Source organism: Bison bison, unplaced genomic scaffold (assembly GCF_000754665.1).
Source record: "Bison bison bison isolate TAMUID 2011002044 unplaced genomic scaffold, Bison_UMD1.0 scf7180017864490, whole genome shotgun sequence".
Lineage (NCBI taxonomy): Eukaryota > Metazoa > Chordata > Mammalia > Artiodactyla > Bovidae > Bison > Bison bison.
In genome coordinates, this window is record NW_011495049.1 from 9,248,925 (window position 1) to 9,273,918 (window position 24,994).

Genomic DNA, 24,994 nt, shown 5'->3' on the forward strand with positions numbered 1-24,994 from the left:
AAGTGAAAGTGAAGTTGCTCAGTCGTGTCTGACTCTTAGAGACCCCATGGACTGCAGCCCACCAGGCTTCTCCGCCCATGGGCTTTTCCAGCAAGAGTACTGGAGTGGGGTGCCATTGCCTTCTCTGCTGACCCATGGTAAGCACGCAGTAAATAGTGGATAGAGTAGATGATGGATTATGTGACTGCCAGCCTCTCTCAATGATTCCGGTTCAGTTCATCTCTAGATAAGAAGCCCCAGTATGGATTGTTTTGCATTTCAGTTCATATTGCAAAGACCTTGCAGATGTCTCCTCCAGTCAGCTTGGAGGTTTCTTTTAGCTCTGGGCCTTGGGAGTCCTGTACTTACTCAGGTCTGTTTCTCTTTTAAGTGATCCTGAAACGTTTAAACTCATAGATTAGAATAATATTTGAGCCATAACCAAGTTAAGACTAGACTAATGCTCCCTCCTCCATGCCCCCAGTACAAAGATGTCTACCTCTTAACTCCTGGAAACTGACACTATGTTAGAGCACATGAAGAAATTTAAGAAGAAATTTAGAAGAAAATTAAGGTTGCAGATAGATTAAAGTCACTAACTAGCTGACCCTAAAAGTGGCTAAATTATCCTGGATTAACCAGATAGGTCCTGTGTATCACAAAGGCTATTAAAGAAGAGAGGGGCAGAAGAGTCAGAGGAAGAAATGAAACCAAGGAAGCAGGGTCAGAGTGAGATGCTAGGAGAAGGTGCCCATCTGCCATTGCTGGCTTTGAGGATGGAGAAAGGGAGTAGCCTCTGGAAAACTCTCCATTGGGGCTTCCAGAGAGGACACAGCTCTGCCAACAACTTCATTTTAGCCTAGTGAGACGTGGGTCAGATTGCTGACCTCCAGAACTGTAAGATAATGAATTTGTGTTGTTTTAAGCTGCTGTGTTATGGTAATTAGTTACAGCAGCAGCAGGAAACCAACAGCTGGTTCCACATTGCGGCAAAACGATCACTCCTGGTCCCTGGTTCGTTAGGAGTCGCTAACCTCCGTGGCAGGGCATTATTTTCTGCCCATGTGTTTTCCACTTCTCTGGGTAGCCTTAAGTAGAGTTATGTGTGTGTGTGTGTGTTTTCTGTGTTTTTAATTTCCTTCATTGGACCACTATAATACGTTTTTGGGTTCAGGCTAGTAGATGTTACATTCTAGAGAAAGAAATCAATGCAGGCTGTTCCAGAAACACTAGTTTCTTGGGATATTAGTAGTTGAGAGAGAGTGAAAAAAGAGGTTTCGGCTGCCAAATTCATTTGTAAAACAGGATAACCAATCTACGTTTCTTTTTCGTAAAACATTAAAAATATAATCTGTGTATAAATAGTTTTTTTAAATCTTGATAGTTTAAGAGAATATCCAGCAAAAATTATCCGTCCTTCAGCTCAAGTTCCTCTCTCCAGAGTCAGCCATTGCTAGTTTCTTGTGAATCCTTCCAGAGATATTCTGATATTATATATATATATATAAATGCACATACACAATACATATAAATATGTGTGTGTGTGTACACGCACACTCTAGTTTTCTACATACACTCTCCTGTACCTTGCTTTCATTTTACTTAATAATTAAACAAGTTTATGGAAGAACTTCAATAGCTTTAAATGTATAATATACACATGAAACACTTACAGGACTTAATGGAGAAAAATAAATATTTTCCAAACATTTTGGACCACAGATTTCATTTTTTTAGAGTGAAATCTTTTTCATTTAGAGTACTTTTTCAGACACACTGAACAACACCAAGCTGCCTTCCTCTGAAATAGAAATAAGAATGAATGACTCCCGTACACAGATGTAACAAGAAGGGTATGGATTTGGGAGTAAGGGAAACCTAGACTAATGTCCTCATCCCATTGTTGACTTGCCTGCCTGCTCACATGCGTGTTTACTGGCTGTGTGGCTTTGAGCAGGTTGCTTAACTTACTGAGCCTTCTTGATAATACTGTTTACCTCATTTGGTTATTTGTTTGTTAATTAAAACATGAATTCATTGGAACATGTATGAGCTCGGGTGTGTAAAGCAGTCATTCTACTTGAGAAGCTTCTAGTCTAGTGAGGGAAACTTCACTTGTAGCACACCAAGTAGCAAAAAACAGTGGCCTATCTTAAAACTAAAGTTGTAGAAAATCATTTTCTATTAATATGACAATTTTCTACTTTTATAGGCACAGATCACTAGAAGCAAATGTCACCTATACCACTTCAAAACTTGTAAGGAATACAGAAAGTTTAACATAAGATTTTTCAAGTATTAATTTTTTTAAAGTATGTATGGACTTCGATTTTGCTCATCTAATGAATTATCAGAGTAATGTTATTTATCTAAATAAAGTAAGAAGGACAAAATCCTTCAATTTATCATGAAATTCTTGCATAAATTCTGGCATGGTTGTGGATTATGGACGTATTTATCTTCATGTCTTGTGACTTTAGATGTTGAGTTGGATAGAACTAGATAATCTTATTTTTGGACTCATAATATGAATATTTTACAGAGAAATTGTATAATCATTCTTTTCCAATATCTATAAGGCATACAAGTGCATTTTAGCGTTGGTTGTTTACTCTTCATAATTCTCTTTTCTGTGTTTTATTCAAAATTACTCATTTCAAAGCATATTTCTATTTTCATATTGTTCTTGATAAACAGCAAAGGAATATTCATTAGAAAAAAATGTTTAGGAATTTAATTGAAAATAGCTAATGCAGTTTATTTTATTTGCCATTTTGGTTGCCAGAAAAAAAAAGCTTCAGCTTATTTTCATTTTCTCAGACCAGTGAAATGCTGTCTTGGCCTGTTGAATTCCAGACAATGTTCAACACTTGTTTTACTGAATCCTGATGACTTCAGTCTGTTAATTTATTTGGGAGACACTTTTGGTTTTTATAAGGTCAACTAGAAATGTGTAGCTATTTTCCCATTTATTTGAGGTTCAAATATTTTTTAAAATACTAATATTTAACTTGAAAATACAGTGGTAACTTTGGTAATGTCAAATCTTTAAGCCCATTATTTATAACTTTTGCATTTAAAAGATGTTTCTCTGAGTTTGTTCCATAAAGGCAACTCTCAAGGCCGGTATGATAGCTGCCTAGTTATTTGATAGTAGCAAGTACCTAATACTTGGACTTGCCTGTTTTTTGTCATCATTTTGATGATGGTTTGATTTGTTACATTCTGAAAAACAACCCATTAAGTACTTGACTTTTCTTATTGCCAGGTAATGTATGTCCCAGCCAGTGCTCAGTTCTGTTTGTCTCCATTGCATTGCCCTTACCTCATCTCTCATCTTCATCCCTGCTGCACATCTGACCTTTACCCAGTCCCAGAGGAGAGTCAGAGATGAGATGTGTGAGTGTCAGGCAAGTTGGTAGTAAAGGAAAGCTCTCTCTCGCTCTCTCTCTGTTTATAGATAGATAGATATAGATATAATTTTCATCATAATGCGAGAGAAAGAGCTACTTCAGATGCCCTACATTGGTGGCCAGGCAGGCATTGACCATTGGCCATTTGGCTAGATTTTTGCTGTGATGGCTGCAGTCTGAGAGTTTAAGACTATCTTTCCTCCCCAAAGAAAACATTGTCTGTTCTTCTTGTCTATAATGAATCACAAGCATAACAACATCCTTCCAGGTTATTCTTTTCAACTCCAGATAATTCTTAGTGGTGAAATAATTTACCTAATGTGTGTTTACAGATTCAGCAGTCAAAGTTGTATGGAAACCCAGCATTTTGGGTGGGAAATGGGAGTAGCACAAGCCGTGGGCATACAGAAAACACTGGGTTCTTGGCTTCTGCGACAACTCTCTTCCCTAATTCTCCCCATAACTTTTGAATCATTCTATTTCAATCTTTTATTCATCTCTCTCTCTTGCCATCTGCCTCTGCAATTTTCACATTTCCTGAGATTCTATAAGGCGTTCCACATTGACTCAGTGCTAAAGAACCCATGTGTCAGTGCAGGAGACATGAATTTGATCCCTGGGTTGGGAGATCCCCTGGAAGAAGGAACTGGCAACCCACTCCAGTATTCTTGCCTGGGAAATCCCAGGGACAGAGGAGCTTGACATGCTACAGTCCGAGGAGTCTCAAAGAGTCGGACGTGACTGAGCACGCACACATGCACAGGATTCTATACCAAACTTTTTGTCTCTGGTAGACTATCTCTGGGAGTCTCTTCAACTCATTTGTCTTTAGCGGCCAGTGATATGACAGTGACTGCTATCTCTGTACATGTAGTCCAGTAATCTCCCCTGAGCTCTACATTTATAAGCTTATATATTATAAGCATTTACCTACTCAGCATCTGTCTCTATTTGGGTATCGTGTGGTCACTTCAGGCTGACTCATTATAACTGAAATGGAATCCTTTATGCATAGTACTCAACTTGCCCCTTCTGTGTCACCATCTTCACAACAGCCAAAATCACAAGACTCCAAAATCTGAGAGCATTGTAATGAGAGAACAAATAAGATCCCAAACTATTACGTGTATACACAGATACATGCATACCAGTGTTCCAAGAGTAACATTATATATATAGTCTTGCGTATTTTTGACTTTAAGTAGATAGAACCATATTGTGTATTATTTTGTGCCTTGCTTTTTTGCTCAACATCTCACGTTTGAGATTCATGCATGTGTGCATGCCATTGTGTGAAAATTCTATAATTTACTTGCTCATTTTTTCTGTAGAGAGAAATTTGGGGGGTTTTCAGTTTTTCACTATTATAAACAATGCACATTTGTTTACTATCTCCTGACACACATATGCAAATATTTGCCAGAGTATGTAACTAGAAGCAGAATTCCTGGTTATAAGTACATAAATCTTCATATACCTGGACAGTTATTGCCAAATTGTTATCTAAAGTGGTTTCAAATGTTTACACTCCAGCCAGTAGTAATTCATTCTTGTCATTTCATGTTCTCTGTGATCTTTGCTATTGTTGGACATTTTTGTTTTTGCTAATCTGGTGTAAAATACTTTATCCTGTTTTTTATTTGCTTGGTTGAAACTTCCTTCGTTTCTAATGAAGTTGAGATAATTATCATATGCTTATTTGGCCCCACTGTTCCCTCTTCTTGGAAGTTTCTGTAGTCTTTGGCATATGCTTTTAAATTATGTTGGGGTTTTTTTTAATTGTTTGTACCTTTGGATAATAATCCTTTGTTAGTAGCATATGCTGCAGTATTTCCTCTCAATTTGTGATTTCTTCCATCTCTTTAAGATGTTTGTACTTACTTCTTATGCTTCTAATGTAATTGAATTTATCTATCTTTATCTTCATGGTTTCACTTTCTGCCTTAAAAAAAAGAACATCACTATCCTAAGATCCTAAACATATTTTCTTCTAAATGCTTTAAAGTTTGGCCTTTTCTCATTAATTGTTCAGTTCACCTGGAATTGAATTGTATGTGTATCATGTACAGTTTGTTCTTCTTGTTTAGTCAGTAACTCATGTCTGACTCTTTTCCAACACCGTGACTATAGCCCACCAAGCTCTTCTGTCCATGGGATTTCTCAGGCAAGAATACTGAAGTGGGTTGCCATTTCCTTCTCCAGTTAGCCCACATACAAATTGACTTTTGGTTTTTGACTTTAGAACCATTGTTCATGTCACAGTCAAAGGAGAATAATTTTTCAAGTGTCATAATGCCATCAATCATTATACATCTTCCTGAACCTCTCAGTCTGCTCAAACTGGCTCATTGACATTTTTTCAGAAATATTATTTTCAGAGTATGTTATAAAATGCAAGTAGTTCACTCTAAACAATACTAATGGTTCTCATTTGATAAGAAAAGACTGATATTACAGCCATGCTGATATCAATGTTAAACTTGACTGAGAAAATTTCTTTACAAAATGAGCCAATAACTAGAAATATCATTTTAAAAGTTGTTGGTAATCCAACTCCCAGAAATTTACAAGAGAAAGTCAATTATTCATTCTAACATTTTAGGGAAGCTTTCCCAGGATGAATAATTCTTGTGCCAGTCTAACTTTTGATCTACACTATTAATTAGATGGTAGTAATGGACTGCAAGGAGATCCAACCAGTCCATTCTGAAGGAGATCAGCCCTGGGATTTCTTTGGAGGGAATGATGCTAAAGCTGAAACTCCAATACTTTGGCCACCTCATGCGAAGAGTTGACTCATTGGAAAAGACTCTGATGCTGGGAGGGATTGGGGACCGGAGGAGTTGGGGATGACAGAGGATGAGATGGCTGGATGGCATCACTGACTCGATGGACGTGAGTCTGAGTGAACTCCGGGAGTTGGTGATGGACAGGGAGGCCTGGCGTGCTGCGATTCATGGGGTCGCAGGGAGTCGGACACGACTGAGTGACTGATCTGATCTGATATGAATGCAGTTTGATTAAAGCTCTAGTGTGTGTGTGTTTGTGTGTGTTTTAATGCAGTGTGAAATCAAGTTATAAAACATAGAACTCTCTGAAACTATATTATTGAGGCTATGCTGCTGCTGCGGCTAAGTCGCTTCAGTCGTGTCCGACTCTGTGCAACCCCATAGACGGCAGCCCACCAGGCTCCACCATCCCTGGGATTCTCCAGGCAAGAACACTGGAGTGGGTTGCCATTTCCTTCTCCAATAAGTGAAAAGTGAAAGTGAAGTCACTCAGTCGTGTCCGACTCTTGTCGACCCCATGGACTGCAGCCTACCAGGCTCCTCCATCCATGGAATTTTCCAGGCAAGAGTACTGGAGTGGGGTGCCATTGCCTTCTCCGTATTGAGGCTATAGCCATTTTTTAATAAGGCTGTCATGTTCTGGAGAAGCTTCATTTATTCACTTTATTTGAAAAGTCCTTATACTTTAGCCTTTGTGCAATGATGATTTCTCATTCTGTCATTAACCTTTCCTTTTTAATTCATAGTTTTCATTTTATTCCACAGGTATTTGTTGAGAGCTTGCATTTTGCAAAGTAGTCTATTTGAGCATAACTGTCTCAGAATTTAGGGACTAAAGGAACTCCAAGATCTTTTATATTAACCCTAACTTCTACAACTTAAAATAAGACACTGAAATCCAGAAATGTGCCATCACCTGCCAAAACCTTAATGTGATAAAGCATAAATAAAGATCTCCCAACCTTGGATTCAGAATTCTTCCATTGAACCATGTTGTCCATAAAAACTAAAAATATACTTGAATCCTAAGTCTTAATATAATGTTTATAACACTCCTAAAGGAATTTCGTGAACAAATTATATTACAATCCGTGCCTTAAAGCTACTTATAAAATGTTGAGGATGAAAAAACATATTTGAAAAAAAATGGAGAAAGTAAAAAGTTTAACTGAAAGCTTCCTGAGGGGCAGAAATTATGTGTAACCTTTATCAAATTTGATATGTTTCCCTAACACAGTGAGCTAATCGTAGTACATACTTAAGTATTGATTGAATGAAAAACTATGTATTGAAATATTGGATGCAGACATGAGGTACTTTAAATGATCAGAGAAAATAAAAACTAACCTCAATTTGAAAAGTAAAAACAAAAAAAGAAAAGTCTTCAGGGAAGATTTAGAACTTAAAGTGGGTCATAACTAATGGTTGCAATTTAATTAGAAGCAGAGGAACTCCCATTTTAAAAATACTTGTTTAGCTCAATTTCTATTAAGACTTTAGGTACAGGTTCTCTGAGTTATTTGCTTTCAGATTTCACCTCTTAGCATGAGTGCTTGGAATAAACATGTTCATGAAAAAATAATATGATAAATATGCTAAGATATGGGTATAAGGATTTTAATTGTTGTATTATTTATAAGAGCATTAAGAAATAGAACCAACCTGAACAGTCATCAGTGGATTAATTGTTAGTACAAACAATTTAAAATTAATGGTGAGTATAGCAGAGGTGATGGAATTCCAGCTGAGTTATTCAAATCTTAAAAGATGATGCTGTTAATGTGCTGCACTTAATATGCCAGCAAATATGGAAAACTCAGCAGTGGCCACACAACTGGAAAAGGTCAGTTTTCATTCCAATCCCAAGGGAAGGCAATGCCAAAGAATGTTCAAACTACCACACAATTGGACTCATCTCACACCCTAGCAAAGTAAAGCTCAAAATTCTCCAAGTGAGGCTCTACCAGTATGTGAACCAAGAACTTCCAGATGTTCAAGCTGGATTTAGAAAAGGCGGAGGAACCAGAGATCAAATTGCCAACATCCATTGGGTCATCAAAAAAGCAAGAGAGTTCCAGAAAAACATCTACTTCTGCTTCATTGACTACAACAAAGCTTTTGACTGTGTGGATCACAACAAACTGTAGAACATTCTTAAAGGGATGGGGATACCAGACCACCTCACCTGCCTCCTGAGAAACCTGTATGCAGGTCAAGAAGTAATAGTTAGAACCGGACATGGAACAGTGGATTGGTTCCAATTTGGGAAAGGAGTACGTCAAGTACGTCATGCTTATTTAACTTATATGCAGAGTACATCATGCAAACGGCCTGGCTGAATGAAGCACAAGCTGGAATCAAGATTGCCGGGAGAAATATCAATAACCTCAGATATGCAAATGACACCACCCTTATGGCAGAAAGTGAAGAACTAAAGAGCTTCTTGATGAACGTGAAAAAGAGTGAAAAAGTTGGCTTAAAACTCAGCATTCAGAAAACTAAGATCATAGCATCCAGTCCCATCACTTCATGGCAAATAGATGGGGAAACAACAGAAACAGTGAGAGACTTTATTTTCTTGGTCTCTAAAATCACTGCAGATGGTGACTGCAGGCACGAAATTAAAAGGTGCTTGCTCCTTGGAAGAAAAGATATAACAAGCCCAGACAGCATATTAAAAAGCAGAGACATTACTTTGCCAACAAAGGTCCATATAGTTAAAGCTATGGTTTTTCCAGTATTCATGTTTAGATGTGAGAGTTAGACCATAAAGAAGTCTGAATGACAAACAATTGATGTTTTTGAGCTGTGGTGTTGGAGAAGACTCTTGAGAGTCCCTTGGACCACAAGAAGATCCAACAAGTCAATCCTAAAGGAAATCAGTCCTAAATATTCATTGGAAGGACTGATGCTGAAGCTCCAATCTTTTGGCCATCTGTTGAGAAAGTAACTCATTAGAAAAGACCCTGATGCTGGGAAAGATTGAAAGCAGGAGGAGAAGCGGATGACAGAGGACAAGATGGCTGGATGGCATCACTGACTTGATGGACATGAGTTTGAGCAAGCTCCAGGAGATGGTGAAGGACAGGGAAGCTTGATGTGCTGCAGTCCATGAGGTTGCAAAGAGCCAGACATGACCGAGCAACTCAACAGCAACAACAGCAACAATAGATCTATATTGTTCAACATGCAGAAATATTGATAATATATTTTAGAGTAAAAACATTAAGCTGCAAAATTATATATATAATCTCGTATTTGTAAAAAAAAACATGAAAACACAAATAATGCAAAGCAGGATGGTGGACATTTTAATTTTCTTTTTCATGCTTTTCAGAATTTTTATAAAGTCTTTCAATAAACATATGTTACTTATAAAAATGTTTAAACTTTTTATCTGGGTGTGGGAGAGTTCTAAATTTATTTTCTTCACTTACCACAGATATGAAATCTGTAGAACAGTGATCTCCATTCGTGGAACAGCTTTCACTAAGCACCTACTATGTACTAGACACTAAGAACAAAAGAGTCAAAATCTATTTCCTGGGCTCCTCATGGCTAGAAAGAGATGGAAATCTGAAATGGAGAAATAGGGATCGGTTCCCTTCAAACTTGCCACCTCAGAGAGGTCCCTTTGTCCTATACTGCTTTTTTTTTTTTTTTTTTTTAACTAAATTGATGGCTGTCTGTGTTGTGCTTGTACAGTGTCTAGACTATGAATAAAATTACAGAAGTTTTTCCATGTATGACTTTTTAATTGAAATAATTCAACTCTCTCTTTTGCTAGAAGAAAAAGTAATTCTAAGACATTTAGGGCTAGACAAAAATGTGTAATGTGTTTTGAGTTGACATTGGGAACTTATACATGTAATAATTATGATTTTGTTCTGTACTGTATAGTTTTCTCCTTCTATAGAATATATTTTCAGAAATTTAATTACATGTTACAGTAATTATGTTAATATTTGTTGTTAATTTTAATACTGATTCTCCCAGAGGGTTGTACTTGTCATCTGGAGAATGTACTAATGCCTAGCATTTCAGCATTCCTGTGAGGGTTATGTTTTCTGAACTTGGCTTGCTCAGGATAAGACAGAGCTGTCCCAGATCTAATGGCAGCCAGCCATGATTAATTGTATGCAGTCAGGAGGCCAAGGAGGACCCTGTAGAGGATTCATCTTTAGCAATCTGTACAACTAAGTGTGAGTACAGGCTTTTGGAAATACTCATCTAAACACACTCAACATTTGTGGATTTTTAGTTGATTATTCTTTTAAATTAAAGAAGCTATTAGCAGGAGCACTTTTATAGTTTATGTTGTATCAAGGGCTAAAAATAATAGTTTCCAAATGTTTTGTAGGAATTTATAAGCATTTTCATTTATAATATCTCATTTAATCTTTAGACCACCTCTGAGGCAGGTATTATCATCTCAGTTTTACAGGTGAGAGAACAGAGGTCCATTTAGGTTAAATGACTTGCCTGAAGTCACCTAGCTAATAAGAAATAGACCTGGATTCCAACCTAAGAGTCCTGACTTCAAATCCTGTTCTTTTTTAGCTATACCAAACTTTGTGGTTGGAAATATGGGTATTTATTTGCGTACTACTGGGTTGATTCTAACAAGGTTCATACAAGGGCATAAATATACATTCCTAAGCTCTTCTTTTGATTAAGCTGTTACCTTCCAGTTCACCACTTTTAAGACTAATTATGAGTTAGTGATCATGCCTTTTGCCCTAGGACTCAGAATATTTACGTAAATATAGAGGTTAGTCCATTGATATAGTAACTGCAGTACTGAAACTGAAGAAATTCACTCACTAAATGAAGATATGTAGATTCAGTAAATGAATGCGGACCAACTGCATTTCATCAACAGCTGTTAATACAACAAGGCATTATACACACATATACAATTGAATGACCCCTAAAAGAAATTTATGTGATCAGAACTTCCTGCTGTTGAGCTTCAAAATGCATGTTCATAGTTAGAATTTAAAGGAGCTGAAGGAAAATGTAAATTGTTTTGAAATTATTAAAGAAATGGATTGAGAAACCTTCTGTATCTTGACATAAAAATACAGCATAGAGGATATCTTATTTCTTGACCTTAATTACGAATACTGTTGTAAGGTCTTCGAATTTTCATTAGCTCAGAAAAGAGGCAGATAAATTCCAAAGCAGTTAAAGAAATTAAATTCCTTTCATTTATCTTTATGTTAATGCAACAGTTTGGAAGCAGGGTTTAACTTTTATTTCACTTATGTGTCTCTTAAAATTTTCTTTTACTCTATATGTAGGTTTTCAAAGTAAAATTATTTTGATTTTTTTCTTTTTACTCTAGGCTTGATCCTCCACTACCTGAGATGCCGAAAAAGGATCATGGCCCAGCTGAAAACATGTCCTTAGAAACTCTAAGAAATAGTAGTCCAGGAGACCTCTTTGATGAGATTTAATTGTCTCAAAAAGTACTTTGATATTCACAAGACTATGTTTTCTATCCCATTCTTTATACTGCAAAAACAAAATTTCAGCTCAGCAGCAGCCCTTAGTGCACCTTACAATTTAATTACATACATAGTGAGCTGAAACCATTGTGCAAAATGGCTTACACATGTATATGAAAATATTTGATGACAGTGGCACATTATTCTGATGTGTTCATTCAGCATGCCTGTAATTACGTAAAATTTCAGACCTTTTTATTGCAAAGGTCACATGTACCTTATTCATTTCACACATATTATATGTAGTAGCTGTCTATCCTGTCTAGGAAGATTTTGAAAATAGGACAAATAGAATGTCTACAAATCCTTTTTCAAATAGTCTTTTCTAAACACTGATGTTTGAGTATTTTAATTTGTGGAATGATGTGCAAAATCTAGTTTTAGTTTTTACACAATCTGAAAATCTAGTGATAAAACTTTTGATTGAAGATTTTGTGTTCTCAATAAAATGTTATCTTGCTTAACTTTTTCCTTTACTATCAGGTCTTTATAGAGTGCATATTAATGTAAATGTAACATCGTTTTGTATCAAAGCATGTTTTTCAGAGATCTCAAGATCTCAGAACCATTGTAATGTTGGTCCCTCTGCCTAGAATGTTGATCTTTGTACATTTGGTTTCTTTTCACCTTTCAGATCCAGAATCAAATGTCTCCTACTCCAAGGTGCTTGCTCTGAAATATACTTTAAAAAAGATGTGCATATTCCCAGTCACTGTATCCCATGGGAATGTTTTTTTCACTCTGTATCACTCAGCTTCCCTGGTGGCTCAGAGGGTAAAGAATCCGCCTACAATGTGGGAGACTCGGGTTCAATCCCTGGATTGGGAAGATTCCCTGGAGAAGGGAATGGCTACCCACCCCAGCATTCTGGCCTGGAGAATTCCATGGACTGTAGTCCATGGGGTCGCAAAGAGTTGGACACGACTGAGCGACTTTCATTTTCTTTTCATGTATCACTGTCTGGAATTACAATTTTTTTTCTTGCCTCTTATCTCTCTCGTCTCCTTCCTTCTATTTGTCTGTCTTTCTCTCACTAACCTACCACTGTCCCCACCCCCAGCCCCCTGTCTGTCTGCCTATAGAAAGTAAGCCCCACCATAGCAGAGGCATGACCATCTACTTTCTCTCTCCATCTGCCAGTACCTAGGACAGGGCTGGATTCCTAGAGGCTTAATAAGTGTTTACTGAAGAAATAAAAGCATGTCCATTACAGTGTAGGCACTCAGATGATCTAGTTGCCTTAAGTTTCTAGATCACTGTGAACACAAACTCATTAAAAGACTGAAATCTAGCTGGATGATTTGATACAAAGAAAAAATTTTTCAGAAAACATAACTACCTTCTCTGATTAATTAAAAATATACGTATATATACACACAAGCTTGACTACAGAAAGATAATGAGAAAGAAATGATAGATTATTGTTTATATCAGAAATGGGATTTTCTTGAGAGTTCCATGGTGATCCAATGGCTTAGTCTCTGTGCTCCCAATGCAGGGGCTGAGGCCCAATCCCCGGTCAGGAAACTAGATCTCACATGTCACAACTAAGGGTTCGTGTGCCACAACTAAAGATCCTGCATGCCACGACTAAGACGCAGCACAGCCAAGTAAATCGACTAAGAAATAGAAACAGTTTTTAAAAAGAAATGAGATTTTATTGTCCATGGAACCACAAACTATTTTAAATAGAAATTTTCCTGCATTTTCATTTCTATACTGGTTTCCATTTAAGAGGGAGATTTTTAATTAAGTGTAAATATAAATGTGTGAAATATAAAATTCTACTTGGTCACATAAAAAATTCAGTAATGAATTTGTGTAATCCAGGATTTACCTTGGATCTTTCCAAGGGGATTTGGTACATAAAGTACCAGAATCTCAAAATAATACTATCACATCTGAATAGACCACAAATGACTGACCAAAATTAGTATACATCAGTGTATGTGTATATAGGTATGTACATATGTGTATGTTTTATATATATGCATATGTATATTTTTTTAAGAGAAAGAGAAAACCGAATTTTGGCTGTTATCTAGCAGTAAGAAGGGAAAATGTTTCCTAAGTAATGGTAACAATACAATCTATAGTTCATGGTATAGTAGACTCTCAAACAACATGGGGTTGAACTATGCAGGTCCACTTATAAGGGGATTTTTTTCAATAGTATATAATATAGTACTATACAATCTGCAGTTGGTTGAGTCTTCAGATGCAGAATTGCAGATTTGGAGGATCTGAAGATATTGAGGAACGACAGATATGAAGGGCTGACTATAAATTATACTTGACTGTCTAGAGGGTTAGCACCCCTCTCCCCAACTGTTCAAAGTTCAGTTGTATTTTACTTTTTCAGGGTTCTCTTCAACCATTGCTGTGCGTCAGATTGATTCAGCTGGTTAGAATAGAGCATAATAAGCCCATAATCATGGTTTCCTCTTTTCTATTTATTGCTATTTTATAGTTCTTGTTCTCTGTAAACAGACATCTATAGGTTTGGTTGAGAGGCCCAGATTCTGTAATTCCATGCTATGATTTTTTTCCCACATTTTTCCTTGTCTATACCCTAAAATAGATTTTTGTAGAAGATACTGCAATGGAAGGCAAATTAATTGAGTTATAATGCAGCCTGGCTTTTTTGATCTTGGTGCCCTCACTTCTAAAAACAAGGTGATTACATTTCTGAAGGGTGTTTTTTGGCTTAAGGTTTATAATTATTGGCCCTGGCATCAGATGGTATGGGTCAGGCCTCATTAGGGAAGTTCATGGGAGAAAAAAAATCCCATCTCAGGAAGAGATGTCTTTATTATGTGGTTTTTAAAAGGTCAGGAAACTACTTAAAATGTGTTCTTAGTGGCACATAACTCAAATTTATAAAATTCTAGGGCCCATGTTTTAGAGCCAAGCAGCTCTTTATTGGGTAAGTTTGATTCAACAATGTTTATAAAGGATTAGTTATGTACAAAATACAGAACTGGGCCATGTGTGGAAGTGAAGGATAAATCCATCATTTACCAGGTATTTGTTAAGCATTCGTGTTGACCTCCACTCTGGGCACTAGATGAGGCAATGAATAATACTAGCACTCTGTTACTATAGAGTTTATATCCTAGCAAGTGAAATTTGGGGTCTGGTCTCAAAAACTGGAGTGTATGAGATTGGGGCTTGAAACTACTATGTAACGAACCATAATATCAAGGAGTATTAGAATAAGCGACTTAAAGAGAAAAATTTAAAAATTAAAGTTTTAGATGAGAATCCATAGAAGATAAAAGGTACAACTGGGAGATTAAGAGAAATTGGTAGGAGTTGGGGAGAGTGAGCTAAGGCTGTAGCTATCTTCAGATCAGAAGAGAGTATAGAAGGTGCTGGGGCATCAGCTATGAGGTTAATTTCCAAGTTTACAATTGTGAATCCTCAGAATGAAGAAGACAGGTTAGAAGATATTCCAGGGGGACTGTTGGCCCAGGGTGTTTAGGAGCGAGAATCTCAGTTGTATAATAAAGGTATGGCAAGCATTGAGCCCCACAGGTCTAACTAGCACTTCCTTGGGAAGGTATGGGCTGCCAGAAAACTTCAGGTCATGCAGACCTTGCTGGGCATCTGAGGATGGGAAAGGAAGGCCAGTCTGGAGGCCTCTCAGCAGATACTTAAAAGAAGCAGCCAACGTGTATCCTTTCGTGTCTCTCCCATTCTCTTACTATTATTTATACAGAATCCATTTTAAATAAAGCAAGATTAAATAGCTGACATCCAAGTCCATGAAAGGCCTCATGAATTTATCTATAAATCAGGAAATTAAAAAAAATAGGTTGTTAACACATTTTGTAAGGGAATATATAGTAACAAAAGAACTATTCATGTATCCTTGTGTAGCTGTTGTCTGAATTAAAACTTTCCACTGCTAATCTGACAGTTTCTAGGTAAATGCTTCTCAGGAGGGCAGATTTCATTTGCAAGTGTTCAGTGCACAAACATGAAATGATTGTCTCCATTTTAATAACTGGAAAAGGATGCCTTGGAAAATACATGACAGCATGCATTTTGTGGTTAACTGACCATCCAACCATCTCTTCTCCTGTCTCCCAGTTCTCTTTCTTACCTAACTCAGCCTAAAATGCTCTCCAGCCTCCCTTCTAATTTTCTCCATTTCAAATATCCACGTCATCTCATTTACCAACTATTATCCTTCCTTATAATTTTCCTCTCCTCTGTGTGTGTGTGTGTATGTGTGTTTAGTCACTCAGTTATGTCCGACTCTTTGTGACCCCGTGGACTGTAGCCTGCCAGGCTCCTCTTCTCCGTGGGGATTCTCCAGGCAAGAATACTGGAGTGTGTTGCCATGACCTCCTCCAGTGGATCTTCCCAACCCAGGGATCAAACTGGGGTCTCCTGCATTGCAGATGGATTCTTTACCAGCTGAGCAACCAAGGAAGCCCTTCCTCTCCTCTACTTGAATAAAATTCAATCTGAATTTTATTGTTCATATGTTGTTTTTTCTTCTCTCTTTTGGAGGTCCTTCATCCTAAACTATCATCTCACAATCTCACTGATAACTGTATGTCCTGAGTGAGGGTCTCTTTGTCTCTTAAGGCTTTGAGATCTATAGAAAAAGAGAGAGAGGGAGATTGGAGCCTATTTCCCTCTTGATAGTATCAGTAGATGTTCCTGTTAAGGGCAGGAACAATTTTGGTGGCTACTGTTACAGTAAATGGAATGTAGGTTAGTCCTGAGCTGCTTACTTTTTAAAAATTTATTTTTTATTAAAGTATAGTTGATTTACAATGTTGTATTAGTTTCTGTTGTATAGTAAAGTGATTCAGTTATACATATACACATATAACATATATGATGGTGGGGATGGTTTAATCACTAAGTCGTGTCCAACTCTTGTGACCCCATGGAATGTAGCCTCACAGGCTCCTCTGTCCATGGATTCTTCAGGCCAAGAATACTGAAGTGGGTTGCCATTTCCTTCTCCAACATACATATATATATTTATGTGTATATAGATATAGATATATATTATCTATATATAATGTACATATATATTCTTTTTCATATTCTTTTCCATTATGGTTTATTACAGGATATTAATATAGTTCCCTGTGCTCTACAGTAAGACCTTGTTGTTTATTCATTCTATATATAATAGTTTGCATCTACTAATCTGGAACTCACAATCCATCCCTTTGCTGAACCACTCACTTTGGATTTAGAGATCATCTCCAACTTCCCTACTATCTTAGGTATAACATAACCAGTCAAATAATATAGATGAATGAGATGATTTTTATAGAACCTGCTCATATAAGACTCTTATAGAAATCTGTCTTACTCTATACTCCTCTGAAAACCAAGCCTTAGACCAGGGCTTGCACACAGGCAATTTATTTGGGGAATATCATCTCAGGGAGCAAAAGTGTGAGACCAGATGCATTAAAAAGAAAAGGAGGAAATGCCAGTGCAAAAGCCTCATCAAGGCAGATAGTTCTTTGGATGACGTATCCCCAGCCTGACCAGGATCTTCTGAGAAGTGCAAGTGGTGGTCTCTCAGTTGTATCCGACCCTTTGGGACCCCATGGACTAGGGACTTCCAGGTTCCTCTGTCCATGGGATTCTCCAAGCAAGAATACTGGAGTGGATTGCCATGCCCTTCTCCAGATGGTCTTCCTGACCCTGGGATTGAACCCGGATCTTCTGCATTACAAGCAGATTCTTTACTGTCTGAGCCACCAGGAGCCAAGATCTTCTGAGGCATCTTCTAAAAAGTATCTCAGAACTCTGCGTCCAGGGGCAAAAAGCATTTATCCTTGGGTTTCTGTTTCTCATTGCCCACATGCTGCACATGCCCCTGCGTGAACACATATAGCAGCAGGCGCTGTGTGACCTTCACACCTGATGGGGAGAGTGGCTGGTGTCTACAGTAGCTTCAGGTCCTGATGTATTTCAGAGCCAGTTCCAGTACATGCATTTCCTGAAAAGCCACTGCTCCCTTTTTTGAAACGTTTATTAGTGGAATGGTTTCTTCAAACAAACAAGAAAATACCCAACTAATAGGGAAATCAAATACATTCTCCAGAGAAGATTTCAATTAATTCTCATTATTGTCAATTAACAAATTGTCATTAGTTAACCTTACTATTAAAAGAATGTTTCACGAATTGCCAGTCCAGGTTCGATACAGGATCCTTGGGGCTGGTGCACTGGGATGACCCAGAGGGATGGTACAGGGACGGAGGTGAGAGGGGGGTTCAGGATGGGGAACACAGGTACACCTGTAGTGGATTCATGTTGGTGTGTGGCAGAACCAATACAATATTGTAAAGTAATTAGCCTCCGATTAAAATAAATAAATTTAAATTAAAATAAAAATAAAAGAATGTTTCAAGACAGCTATAACAAGGTAAAACCACTTTCATTATTAAACTTTGTATAATATTTTATAATATAAATTTCAAAATTCATTAAAATGCCATTGAAATTTTAAACATAAGTGAAAGTGTTAGTTGCTCAGTCATGTCTGGCTCTTCTGTCCATGGGATTTCCCAGGCAACAATACTGGAGTGGGTAACCATTCCCTTCTACAGGGATCTTCCTGACCCAGGGATCAAACCTGTGTCTCCTGTAGTGGGAGGCAGATTTTTTTACCACTGAGCCATCCAGGAAGTGCAGCTACGCCAGATGTGTCTTCAAATCATTGATGACTTTTAGTAATAGTATAAAATGTCTGATCTTTGTCAACATGGGCCAGTACTAAAAATTTTATTTATAAATGAATTTTAAATGTGAGATGTTACAAAGGTGCCACCTTTGGTAGAATAATATATATATTTATCCTTTAAAGAATACAAAGCAACATAATTTTTATCTTGGTTTTTCTCAAATGGTCAAGAGACTACTTTTACATTACAGCATTTCTGTGCAGTGACTAGGACTTCTCTCTCTCTCTTTGTCTCTCTGTCTCATAATTGATCTGATTGGGACTTCCCTGGTGGTCCAGTGGTTAAGAACTCTCCTGCCAATGCAGGAGACATGGGTTTGATCCCTGACCCAGGAAGATTCCACATGCTGTGGGGCAAGTAAGCCCTCGTGCCACAACTGCTGAAGCCCACACACCTAGAGCCCATACTCTGTAACTAGAGAAGCCACCGCAATGAAAAGCCTGTCAAGGAAGAATAACCACTGCTCATTTCAACTAGAGAAAACCTGCACGCAAGGAAGACTCACGGCAGACAAAAGTATAAATAAATTATTTTTTTTTAAAAAAATCTGATTGAAAACCTCATGAGACTTCTATAATAGAATCCCTATTAGGACAAAATGGTGGCAATGATGATGGAAGAAGTAGGCTTGAAAGTGCTCATTTTGTCCTTAAGCTCTGGAAACATTTAGGGAATTCACGCATGTGAATTTTTCCAGAGCCCTTTTAAATACTATTGGAAACAATCTTGTTCCTCTCCCTTAAGAGATATACTATATGTGTCTGAGGAACTAAATTTACAGAGGAGTAATTAGATCACTATGAAAGATTAAAACATTGTCCATAAATGTTTTGCTGTTCACCACCACCACTCAGTTGACTTGCTTTGGCTGATAAAATGTGGATGAAATAGTCATATACATGTTTTGAGCCTAGGAGTTAAGAGGCCTTACATTTCCTCTTTTTCCCTTTGGGAGCTTCTGATCTCTGCCATGAGACTGACATGTTCCAGGTAGCTGCTGCCTCTCCTGCCCAGGCCATTGATGACACACAGAGCAGAACTGGACTCGGTCCCAAGCTGGAGCCAAGCTCACTATCCTGAAACCTTTAGAAGAGCCTTGCATCTGAGCCCAGCTATAGTCAACCATGCTGGCTGTGAGCATGAAGATAATTGCTTGCTACTCAAAGCCATTGAGATTTGGGGTCGTTTTGTTATATAAACGTATTTTGACATGCTCTGACTAAAACAGTTCATCACGTAGGATAATGAACAAAGATAATTTTACGTTTGTAATAGCTTTCAGTGTTTATGTTTAAAAAAAAAAAAAAGTCCAGTAACTTCTGGCTGCAACCTGGTAATAGAAAAAATAGAAATGTGAATTTAGGGATCAGATTAAGCCAGCCTTCAACTCTCTGTCTGCCAGCTATTAACTGTCTAACCCTGGGCAAGTTCTTTGAGTTTTCTTATCCATACAATGAGAATTAAATAAGATAATGCAGATAAAACCCTTAGCCCAGGGCCTGCTTCATAGTAAGTGAAGCACATATGGAATATCTTAAGATTGTCAAGATACTGTCTTATTTTATGATGGTTGTGTTGCATGTAATGGATCAGCACAGTTACATACAACCAGATTATCAGTTAAACTGACCTTCTCTTTGAAATTTATTGGCTCACGCTACTTGTCCCTGATCTTTTCTAGTCTGATGCTCTTCCCACGATTTTCGATTTTCCTGGATTCCTGTGGGATTTATTTTCATGGCTACCTCTGCTGTTAGTTCTGCTGGGATAAGTCTCATGTGTTATCAATCCTGATTTTCTCCTGTCTCCCCTCCATGCCAGTTCAACCATGGAACTCATTTCATTGTCTTTGATTTACATGGCAAAAGCACTCAGAAATCTCTGTGTATGGTGGAATTTATTAAAGGTGCAGGTCAGAGAGAGGCAGTTTATCTTAAAACAAGCACTTATATTTGATTTTACCATAACTTTATTCATTAAAGTAGTCTTCTGAAGGAGATGGAAGGGAGGTCTGCAAAAGAGAAAAGATGGCGGAGTAGAAGAACGTACATTCATCTTCTCCTGTGAGAACTCCAGAATTGCAGCTCTCTGTAGAACAACCATTGACAGGAGAATGTTGGATCCCCCCAAAAAAAAAAAAAAAAAAAAACCCCACATCCGAGGGCAAAAGAGAAACACAACAGGACAGCATAAGGGGTTAAATCACATTTAGAATCAAAACCCCAAACCCACCAGAGACACTCAGAGGGCTCAAACAAAATCTCCTGCACACCAGGACCCAGGGACCCCACAGAGACTGAGCCAGACCTGCCTTTGGGTGTGTGAGTGTCATCCACAGTGGCACAGTCAGCAGTGGCCTGCACAGGGACGGGGCTCTGGCTGCAGCAGATCTGGGAGGCCTGGCATGTGACTTAAGTCCTCTTGGAGGAGGTTGACATTAGTCCCACCATAGGGCCATGGAGCAGACAGCCCACAAACTGCAGAACAATTACACCAAAGAAGTTCTTGCACTGTTATGAAAGTTCTAGGACCCGCAGCATATTTCCCAACCTGGCAAAGGGACTGAGAACCCCCAGGGAATATCACCTTGGAGGCCAGTGGGATTTGATTACAGAACTTACACAGGACTGGGGAAACAGTCTCTTGGAGGGCACAAACAAAACCTTGTGTGCACCAGGACCCAGGAGAAAGGAGCAGTGACCCCACAAGAGGCTGACCCACTTGCCCGGGAGTCCAGGAGTCTTCAGCAGAGGCATGGGTTGACAGAGGCCTGCTGCAGGGTCAGGGGCACTGAACACAACAGTGCTGGCATAAGCCCTTTTGAAGGAGGTCCCCATTACCCCACCACAGTTTGGCCATAGGCCAAACAACAGGGAGGGAACATAGCACCACCCATCAAGAGAAAATTAGATTAAAGGTTTACTGAGCACAGCCCCACCCATCAGAACAAACCCAGATTCCCCCACAGCCAGTCTCTCCCATCAGGGAGCTTCCACAAGCCTACTGTCCTTATCTATCAGAGGGCAGACAAAATGAAAACCACAATCACAGAAAAGTAGCCAAACTGATCACATAGATCACAGCCTTGTCTAACAATGAAACTATGAGCCATGCTGTGTAGGGCCACCCAAGACAGACGGGTCATGGTGGAGAGTTCTGACAAAATGTGGTCCAGTGGAGAAGGGAATAACAAACCACTTTAGTATTCTTGCCTTGAGAACCATGAAAAGTATGGAAAGGCAAAAAGATATGAACAGAAAGATGAACTCCCCAGGTCAGTAGGTGCCCAATATGCTACTGGAGAAGAGTGGAGAAATAACTCCAGAAAGAATGAAGAGATGGAGCCAAAGTGAAAACAGTGCCCAATTGTGGATGTGACTAGTGATGGAAGTAAAGTCTGATGCTGTAAGCAACAATATTATATAGGAACCTGGAATGTTAGGCCCATGAATCAAGGTAAACTGGAAGTGGACAACAGGAGATGGCAAGAGTGAACGTCGACATTTTAGAAATCAGTGAACTAAAGTGGACCGGAATGGGCGAATTTAATTCAGATGACCATTGTATCTACTACTGTGGGCAAGAATCCCTTAGAAGAAATGGAGTCGCCCTCATAGTCAACAAAAGAGGTGGGTATGCAGTACTTGGGTGCAATCTCAGAAACGACAGAATGATCTCTGTTCATTTCCAAGGCAAACCATTCAATATCACAGTAATCCAAGTTGATGACCCAACAACTAATGCCGAAGAAGCTGAAATTGAATGGTTCTATGAAGACCTACAAGACCTTCTAGAACTAACACCCCAAAACGATGTCCTTTTCATTATAGGGGACTGGAATGCAAAAGTAGGAAGTCAAGAGATACCTGGAGTAACAGGAGCTTGGCCTTGGAGTACAAAATGAAGCAGGTCAAAGGCTAACAGAGTTTTACCAAGAGAACAACCTGGTCATAGCAAACACCCTGTTCCAACAACACAAGAGATGACTCTACACATGAACATCACCAGACAGTCAATACCGAAATCAGATTGTTTATATTCTTTGCAGTCAAAGACGGAGAAGCTCTATACAGTCAGCAAAAAACAAGACCGGGGGTGGACTGTGGCTCAGATCATGAACTCCTTATTGCCAATTTCAGACTTAAATTGAAGAAAGCAGGGGAAACCACTAGACCATTCAGATATAACCCAAATCAAATCCCTTATGATTATACAGTGGAAGTGCCAAATAGGTTGAAGGGATTAGATCTGATAGACAGAGTGCCTGAAGAACTATGGACGGAGGTTCCTGACATTGTACAGGAGGTGGTGATCAAAACCTACCCCAAGAAAAAGAAATGCAAAACAGCATAATAGTTGTCTAAGGAAGCCTTACAAATAGCTGAAAAAAGAAGAGAAGCAAAAGGCAAAGGAGAAAAGGAAAGATATATACATCTGAATGAAGAATTCCAAAGAATAGCTAGAAGAGATAAGAAAACCTTCCTCAGTGATCAATGGAAAGAAATAGAGGAAAACAACAGAATGGGAAAGACTAGAGATCTCTTCAAGAAAATTAGAGATACCAAGGGAACATTTAATGCAAAGATGGGCACAAATAAAGGACAGAAATGGTATTTACCTGATAGAAGAAAATATTAAGAAGAGTTGACAAGAATGCACAGAAGAACTATACAAAAAAAGATCTTAATGACCCAGATAACTGCATCAGTGTGATCACTCACCTAGAGTCAGACATTCTGGAATGTGAAGTCAAGTGGGCCTTACGAAGCATCACTACAAACAAAGCTAGTGGAGGTGATGGAATTTCAGTTGAGCTATTTCAAATCCTAAAAGATGATGCTGTGAACGTGCTGCACTCAGTGTGCCAGCAAATATGAAAAACTCAGCAGTGGTCACAGAACTAAAAGAGTCAGTTTTCATTCCCACCCCAAAGAAAGGCAATGCCAAAAAAAAATTCAAACTGGAAGGACTGATTCATTGGAAGGACTGATGCTAAAGCTGAAACTCCAATACTTTGGCCACCTGATGGGAAGAACTGACTCATGAAAAGACCCTGATGCTGTGAAAGATTGAAGGTAGGAGAAGTCTGAATTTGGCAATAAGGAGTTCATGGTCTGAGCCACAGTCAGTTGCTGGTCTTGTTTTTGCTGACTGTATAGAGCTTCTCCATCTTTGGCTGCAAAGAATATAATCAATCTGATTTCGGTGTTGACCATCTGGTGATGTCCATGTATAGAGTCTTCTCTTGTGTTGTTGGAAGAGGGTGTTTGTTATGACCAGTGCATTTTCTTGGCAAAACTCTATTAGTCTTTGCCCTGCTTCATTCCATATTCCAAGGCCAAATTTGCCTGTTACTCCAGGTGTTTCTTGACTTCCTACTTTTGCATTCCAGTCCCCTATAATGAAAAGGACATCTTTTTTGGGTGTTAGTTCTAAAAGGTCTTGTAGGTCTTCATAGAACCGTTCAACTTCAGCTTCTTCAGTGTTACTGGTTGGGGCATAGACTTGGATTACTGTGATATTGAATGGTTTGCCTTGGAAACAAACAGAGATCATTCTGTCATTTTTGAGATTGCATCCAAGTACTGCATTTCGGACTCTTTTGTTGACCATGATGGCCACTCCATTTCTTCTGAGGGATTCCTGCCCGCAGTAGTAGATATAATGGTCATCTGAGTTAAAATCACCCATTCCAGTTCATTTCAGTTCGCTGATTCCTAGAATGTTGACATTCACTCTCGCCATCTCTTGTTTGACTACTTCCAATTTGCCTTAATTCATGGACCTGACATTCCAGGTTCCTATGCAATATTGCTCTTTACAGCATCGGACCTTGCTTCTATCACCAGTCACATCCACATCTGGGTATTCTTTTTGCTTTGGTTCCATCCCTTAATTCTTTCTGGAGTCATTTCTCCACTGATCTCTAGTAGCATATTGGGCAGCTACTGGCCTGGGGAGTTCCTCTTTCAGTATCATATTATTTTGCCTTTTCATACTGTTCATGGGGTTCTCAAGGCAAGAATACTGAAGTGGTTTGCCATTCCCTTCTCCAGTGGACCACATTCTGTCAGATCTCTCCACCATGACCCTCCCATTTTGGGTTGCCACACAGGCATGGCTTAGTTTCATTGAGTTAGACAAGGCTGTGGTCCTAGTGTGATTAGATTGACTAGTTTTCTCTGAGTATTGTTTCAGTGTGTTTGCCCTCTGATGCCCTCTTGCAACACCTACCATCTTACTTGGGTTTCTCTTACCTTGGGCGTGGGATATCTCTTCACAGCTGCTCCAGCAAAGCGCAGCCATTGCTCCCTACCATGGACGAGGGGTATCTCCTCACCGCTGCCCTTCCTGACCTTCAACGTGGGATAGCTTCTCTAGGCCCTCCTGCACCTGCGCAGCCACAGCTCCTTGGACGTGGGGTTGGTCCTCCCGGCCACCGCCCCTGGCCTCGGGCTTGGGATTGCTCCTCCCGGCCACCGCCCCTGGCCTCGGGCTTGGGGTTGCTCCTCCCGGCCACTGCCCCTGGCCTCAGGCTTGGGGTTGCTCCTCCCGGCCACTGCCCCTGGCCT

The 24,994-nt window shown here is 38.9% G+C and overlaps 1 protein-coding gene across 4 annotated transcripts in view; it reads left to right on the forward strand.

The window, feature by feature from the left end:
* The window catches only part of XRCC4 (X-ray repair complementing defective repair in Chinese hamster cells 4), a 331,245-nt gene that overhangs the window by 279,080 nt on the left and 27,171 nt on the right, over positions 1 to 24,994 (forward strand). For 3 of the 4 annotated variants that reach the window (XM_010863379.1, XM_010863383.1, XM_010863380.1), the window contains exon 8: positions 11,529 to 12,155. The exons of the other annotated variant lie outside the window; for it this stretch is intronic. In XM_010863379.1, coding sequence (XP_010861681.1) covers positions 11,529 to 11,640 — 112 coding nt within the window. In that variant the 3' untranslated portion in view covers positions 11,641 to 12,155. Of the gene's footprint in view, positions 1 to 11,528; positions 12,156 to 24,994 lie in introns of those variants that run through there. 4 annotated transcript variants of the gene reach the window in all.